The sequence below is a fragment of the Sardina pilchardus genome, chromosome 1 (assembly GCF_963854185.1).
Source record: "Sardina pilchardus chromosome 1, fSarPil1.1, whole genome shotgun sequence".
NCBI lineage: Eukaryota > Metazoa > Chordata > Actinopteri > Clupeiformes > Clupeidae > Sardina > Sardina pilchardus.
The window spans coordinates 39,786,722-39,794,221 of record NC_084994.1 but is presented as its reverse complement, the minus strand read 5'-3'; the positions used below and the strand labels follow the sequence as shown (position 1 = coordinate 39,794,221).

General features: G+C 42.8%; 1 protein-coding gene across 1 annotated transcript in view; it reads left to right on the top strand.

The window, feature by feature from the left end:
- kcnq5b (potassium voltage-gated channel, KQT-like subfamily, member 5b) overlaps positions 1–7,500 on the top strand; it is a 172,156-nt gene that overhangs the window by 152,877 nt on the left and 11,779 nt on the right. Inside the window, exons 9-10 of the mRNA XM_062534937.1 lie at positions 2,060–2,086; positions 6,934–7,163. Of these exons, the coding sequence (XP_062390921.1) occupies positions 2,060–2,086; positions 6,934–7,163 (257 nt within the window). The remainder of the gene's footprint in view (positions 1–2,059; positions 2,087–6,933; positions 7,164–7,500) is intronic.

Sequence of the window (7,500 nt, the reverse complement as noted above, 5' to 3'; positions counted from 1 at the left end):
ATATTGCTGTTGGGTGAGCCTCCACTAATTTGCTTTCCCACAGACCATATGTCACTATTGACTCATAGACACACACACACACACACACACACACACACACACACACACACACACACAATTCTGCCCGTATAGATTTCTGCCCATACAGTATATTTATGTTGCTTCTGACGTATGTCTTTGCATGTCAGCTTTTTATTAGAGATGCACCGATTGCAATTTTTTGGCCGATTCCGATTTCCGATTTTTAATAGAATTTGACCTGCCGATACCGATTTTAGCCGATTCCGATTTGCATCTTCTAACCACTTTACAGCACACAAAATTATTTAGAGTTATTTTCTATCCTTTCTTTAATACAACATGTTAATATAGAAATGTAATCAACTTATCAATGGCTGGTAAAAAAAATGTGAATAGACAGATTCTTCTTCAAGTCTTCTTCAGCTGCAGTAGGCTATTCCCAGTGTGGGACATTCATTTCACACACTACTAATAGAAATGCACTGTAGGACTACTATTTTTTTCTTCTCACATACAATATCCAACTGTAAATATCTTCAGACTACTGATGTGTATAACTGGAAAGTTATAGGTGCTGAGATGTTGGAAAATTACAAAAAACTGATTTTGAGATAACAGCCTTGAAACACAGCCAATGGCATGCATACTCAGTCTACTACACTCTTCTTTGAACTTTTGCGATTGCTTGCGGATACAAAGGAAGTGTCCATATTTGGATGGCATAACGTCATGCACGAGAAACACAGCTTTCCAACGACACCACACATGATATGTTTTGTATCACGGTCGCGATAGTGTATGACATGTTAGAATGCTTACTTTTGGCGAATTTAGAAGAAACATACAGGCGTGAGTAGACAAAAGGTAATGAAATAAACCTCTAAATGTGTAAATCGGACTTTGTTGTTGTGTTAGTGTGAAAGAATACATGCTAAGGTGGCAAACTGAAGCAAAACGATGTTTATTCCTGCCGTGGCTATGTTGCTGCTTGTTGACAGCGCTTGTGGTTCAGCTGTGAGCACGCAATTAGCGGCAAAGACGGGCGGTGATGTGCGCTGTTTACGTAACCTAGTGACAGCTTAGTAAATTCCACGCAATATGGCAAAGCACAGCGTTCGCTGCATAGAAAAACTCAGCATTAGCGCTTTATCCAGCCCTGAGTGTTAGCCTTTGCTATCTTCATCAAACTTTGCTAACTCAGCTGTGTGATGTTGTTACAAGTAGGTGCGAGTGCATTTGACCGGCATAAAATCGGCATGTCTCAGACTGACCGGCCGGTCGCCGGTCGTGGCCGATCACGTGAAAATCGGCCGATTCTGATCGGCGGCCGAGCGATCGGTGCATCTCTACTTTTTATAGCCTAATAATGTACAGTAGTTGTCTTGGCTGTTTGGTCAGGGTTTCCTTATTTGACTGTGCTGTTTTGCATGTGGTTTGTTCCTGTGTTTGAAGACCAGCCACATGTTTCCCAGAGATGATCTGGCTGAGTTTCTCAGGGTCTGCAACAGAGGTGGAACCGCCATGTCCAGAGTAGAATCTATTGTGTGCTGTCTCAACTGTTCTAGAACCTTAAAAAAAGGGATCGGAGGGTGAAACGAAAGGGTTAATTTCTAGTCCCATTGCTCTACATGTAGACAGAGCCCAACATCCAGAGACAGCCACTGGAACTCTTTGTATCTCCTGGACCTGAACAGTTCCTCCTTTGTTCCATCTGGCATCAGGCGAATTCGACTTCATGTAACCGTCCTAAGACGACTGCAGACGAGACTACTTCTGACATTCTGCTACGTCTTTCAACCCGGAATTGTACATACGTCACGGTTGAAATCGTATCCGAATGTCAGAAATAGTCACGTCTGCCGTCCTCTTAAGATGGCTACATGAAGTAGAATTTGCCTATTGTCACTCACAGTTCGACAAATGCCTCAAAAAGAACTTAGTAGTTCCAGCGCTTGTGATGTGAAATAACCTTGTCTTCTTCCCCGGTTCTCCTCTCCTCTCCTCTCCACACACCACCACTGCCACCTCTCCACTGAAGGAAGGAGCAGGGCGAGACCACAACCAGGTTTGTTATCTCAATTTTCCGTGATTAAGTGCTCTAATTGACTGTATTGCACTCCCAATAGTCACCATCATCTGGGCAGTGGACTGCACATGCACACTAACCATCACTGTTGATCATAATATAGCTATATTCTTATAGCTATATGTAGGATATGTAGTCCATCATGAATTATTTATAAAATATTTTATATTTGATTTTTATAGGGTATTATGTATTATTTCCCCCTCTGCTTCATCTCTCCTATTCATTTGAGACTGCACTTAAGGGCATGTGGATGAGGATGTTGCAGACTCGTTAATGTGTTATTCGCTGTGCGTCTCCCATGGCTGACTTCTACCATGGCTGGAGAGGAAAGGAGAGGAGGGGAGAGGAGAGGAGAGGAGGGGAGAGGAGAGGAGAGTAAAAAAGAGGAGGGGAGAGGAGAGGAGAGTAAAGGAGAGGAGGGGAGAGTAAAGGGGAGAGGAGAGGAGAGGAGGTGTTGGAACAGCACTGGTGTACTAGGTGCTAATGGACTCTCAGTGAGAGCAGTGCTGCCTCTGATAATGACTCCCAGTGATCACCTACCAGCGTGGCTCGCCGAGCCTCTGAATGTGGTCCATTCTCATTTAATTGGCCCGCGGCGGCATGTTGGAGACAGAGAGATGTCGGTGATATCCGTTTAACTCTCTGCAGCTCTCTCTCGCTCTCTATTGCTGTGTCCCTCTCAGATACACACACACACACACACACACACACACACACACACACACACTCCACTGATGATGCATAATTGTGTTGTTCCCCTCTCTGATGCGGTGCAATTTCGTTTACGTATCACTTATCTGTCTGACAGGAATTATGGAGACTCAGTACTCAGTCAAGCTGATGGGGGGGGATAGGGCAGAACACTGCTGAAGTTATCTAACGCTTTACACAATAGAGGAGACAGACGTGGCATGGGAGTTTAGCCCCGTGGTTTCTCAGAGACGGGTCATTCCACGCCAAATCAACCAGAGCCCACGCACTTGCGTCTCAAAAAAATCTGAAAAAAATACCATGTGTGCCTATGTTACCCAGGAGACAGTCTGTAAAATGTTTTTGTGCTAAGATCAATACTTTTCAAGTAACAGCCAGTTTTACAGAGGGAGGGGGGTGTCAAATTTGTTCTACCTCTTTTTTTTGTCAAAGTTCACAAGCTCATTGCTCAAGAACTAGAATCTGTAGTAGGCTCAAATTTTGCAGGCTGGTGCATAAATAGGAATAGTATGCAGTAAAATCACCACGAGTAGTCTGGATGATCCTGCATGGTCATAGCAGTCCCTCAAAGTTGATCAAAATTTTATTGGAGTTCTTGGCTGGGCTCTGTTTAGGCTTACAGAAGACATATTTTTACTCAACATAGGCTCTTGATTTTTTTTCTCTTATTGAGATCAGTAGAAACACTCTCCGAAAAAGCAATGAAGAGAAAAGAAAATCCATCAGGGACTGAACAGCAGACCTCACAAGTTTGAAAAATAATTTTGGATCTCATATTCAGAGCACCCTAACACCTTGTGGGAATATGCAAAGATTTTTTTTATATTTTTTTTGTTAATCTGCATTACCTCTTCTTTTTAAAAACACCAATTTGACTTGTCTTATGCAAATCTTTCTTTTTCATTTTCCACCCTAAACATGGACAAAATGCACCATTGAGATCAATATGTTTTGTCCCCACCTGGCAATTTCAGTGATTCAGTGATTTTAGTGGCACCTAGTGGTTACTCTATACAAAACAAATCTCTCAATAGATCTCTATGGTGCATTTTGCCCTTGTTCAGGGTGGGAAATGAAAAAGAAAGATTTGCATAAGACAAGTCAAATTGGTGTTTTTAAAAAGAAGAGGTAATGCAGATTATAGAAAAAAATATAAAAAAAATCTTTGTATATTCCCACAAGGTGTTAGGGTGCTCTGAATATGAGATCCAAATTTATTTTTCAAACTTGTGAGGTCTGCTGTTCAGTCCCTGATGGATTTTCTTTTCTCTTCATTGCTTTTTCGGAGAGTGTTTCTACTTATCTCAATAAGAAAAAAACCCCAAGAGTCTATGTTGAGTAAAAATGTGTCTTCTGAAGGCCTAAACAGAACACAGCCAAAAACTCCAATAAAATGTTGATCAACTTTGAGGGACTGCTATGACCATGCAGGATCATCCAGACTACTCGTAATGATTTTACTGCATACTATTCCTATTTATGCACCAGCCTGCAAAATTTGAGCCTCCTACGGATTCTAGTTTTTGAGCAATGAGCTTGTGAACTTTGACAAAAAAAAGAGGCAGAACAAATTTGACACCCCCCTCCCCCTGTAAAACTGGCTGTTACTTGAAAAGTATTGATCTTACCACAAAAACATTTTACAGAGTGTCTCCTGGGTAACATAGGCACACATGGTATTTTTTTCAGATTTTTTTGAGACGCAAGTGCGTGGGCTCTGGTTGATTTGGCGTGGAATGACCCAGACAGGATACATAGTGCCTGCTGGCGTTTATTAGTTTAGGTTGATTGTTATTGTGATCTTTCTCTTAAGTAGCGTGTTTCTGGCTCGGTGCCCAAAGGGTAAAACTGCTGGCTTACGATGTTAGAAGGCTGTTAATGTTGCAGGGCTGTTGTTGAAGTAAGATCGGTGTGGAAGACAGCATGGAGGGCTGTGTGTGTGTGTGTGTGTGTGTGCGTGTGTGTCTGTGTGTCTGTGTGTGTGTGTGTGTGTGTGTGTGTGTGTGTGTGTGTGTGTGTGTGTGTGTGCACATTGTGTGTATGTGTGTGTGTGTGTTAGAGTGAGTGTTCTTTGGAGACAAGGAGGAGGGGAGATGTAAATGTAGCACCATTGCTTTATGAGCTGTGAGGACTGTTGTTAGAACCAAGCCGTTGGCAAGTTTGAATAGTTTCTTGCCTGTAATCAATGATATTGGCAGATTTTAAGGGAAAAACAAACAAAAGAAAGTGTTTACCCCTTCCAGCTTCGTTACACATCTGCTTTCTGTTTTTTGAAATAGAGGAAGCTGCTTCACACCCTCCCCCCCAACCTGTGATTCCAAAGCTGCAACGGTTTCTTGTCAAAATACTTGCCAACTTCTCCTATTTGACCCTCATGGTTAAAAAAACAAAAACACACAGAATGGCAGTCATGTGTCTCGTGTTCCTTTTATGCTGAAACTGATGTCTGAGAGCATATAGCGCCACTTCAGGACAGGCTGTCACTGAACCAGACTCCAGGTGCTAATTAAAATCACACAGCTGAGTCAAAGCAGGTGGCTCTTCTTCTACATACTCAAATCTAGGAGCAGAATCGAAAGAAACATACAATATACAAGATGAAATATACAGTACACAGCTCTATATCTTGATGACATCTTATCTTATCTTGATGATATCTTGACGACATCAATGGTGATGATATTATCCCTCCCCTTTTTCCCCATCCAATAGTAAGGTGATTAGTCGCAGGATGAAGTTCCTCAGGAGATTTATGCGACTCCGTCATAGGTACTCGACATCATGCTCTGCGTTTGCTGCCCCCCCGTTGCTCTTAGAGTGTCCACTGACCGTGTGCTGTCTCTGTGTGCCGTGTGAGACTGATGGTCTGGGGGTGGTGTTTATGGTTTTTATTTACTTTTTTTTTTTTTTTTTTTTTTTTTGAGTTTTGTAATGCTTTGGGGGTGGGTGTGTGGTTTTTTTTTAGTGTGTTTTCATTGTGAGTGTTTTCTTACGTTAACCAATCCATCTTACCTATTCCTGTGGCATCTTATGACCACACTCTTAGGTTGAAGCTAGCGTCAGTTAGCAGCTAGGTCACACAGCACATGTCTTCTAAAGAGCCTTGGATATTCAAACCCCATTTGGCTTTCTGCAGCGGAAAGGGGGGGGGGGGGGGGTTCCTCAGTTCAACGAGCCATGAACATGAATTGCTCCATTCTGATTCTGGAATTCACATTGTGAATGCATAGACATAAGCATAAAAATCCATGCAGCCCTAATCAACAAGAAGCTAATAAAAATGCCATGAAATATTTAGGGCCATTGCCTAACCATACTGCTTCTGTCATCCACAATAGTTCACACTAACGAAGCATCACTGTTATGTGTGTTTCACAGTGGCAGAAAAAAAGCCTTCTGTGAAGGCTTTAGAGCTTTTGAGTTGATGCTTTGAACATCCCAGCTGCCATTGACCATAAAAAATCATGATCCTTTGTCAGTCAGATAATTCACCTTTGTGAGGGTATTAAGTGTTAAAGACTGCACTAACTCCACTTTGGCCCCTAACAATGCACCGCCACGCTTTGTTTTAACCTCGCCATCCTAGCCCCTGCATGTTACCATGGCTCACCCTGTAGCCGCAGCAGGTTGTCCTGCTTTCATGCTTCTAACATTCGCTAGATCATACTGTACTTGTTGACCCTTAGCTCGCTAAGCATCATCTCACCAGTGGTAAAGTGGGTTTAACTATGGTCAGTATATCAGTTACTGACAAAGGGCGGACTCGTTGCTAAACTAACTAATAAGGGTGTCCAGTGGGTGCTTGAGTTTGTGAGTGCAAAATAATGTACCCATCACACCAATGGGCAAATCTACTCCTGTACTTCTGTGTTGCTCTAAAGTGAGCTTTAGAATTTCATCAATTATTTCTCTTTTGTTCATCTGTCTGTTTCTATCTCTCTCTCTCTTTCTCTGTCTCTCTATCTCTCCCTCTCTCTCTCTACCTGTCTCTCCCTTTCTGTGTCTGTCTCTCCCTCTCTCTCTCTCTCTCTCTCTCTCTCTCTCTCTCTCTCTCTCTCTCTCTCTCTCTCTCTCTCTCTCTCTCTCTCTCTCTCTCTCTCTCTCTCTAACAGCAGCACCGGTCAGAAGATGAGCTTCAAGGACCGCGTGCGGATGGCGAGTCCGCGGGGCCAGAGCATCAAGAGCCGCCAGACGTCCATGACGGACCGGCGCTCGCCGGGGGCGGAGATCAGCGGCGAGGGCTCCAGCCCGGCCAAGGTGCAGAAGAGCTGGAGCTTCAACGACCGCACGCGCTTCCGGCCCTCGCTGCGCCTCAAGAGCCAATCGCGCGCCCCCACCGAGAGTGAGTTGCCCCACCCCTCATTCTCAACATACTCCTATAGCTGAACTGTGTGTATTGTCTTTATTTATCTAATGCAATGTATTTATTTATTATTTTATTATGTATTTACACTATTTATTTGTTTATTGTTATTTATTTACAGTGTTTAATTATTGATTGTTTATTTTCTGTGTTGTTTATATATTTATTCTTTTATCATTTATTTACTATGTTTATTGCCCCTGTGATGAACCCATATATTAGTACAGGAACCTGATAGAGGCACCAAAAGGTTTTTCATTATAAAACAGGGAGGCCATTTGGCATACTGCTATGTACTAAGTGTATGGCTCGTGCA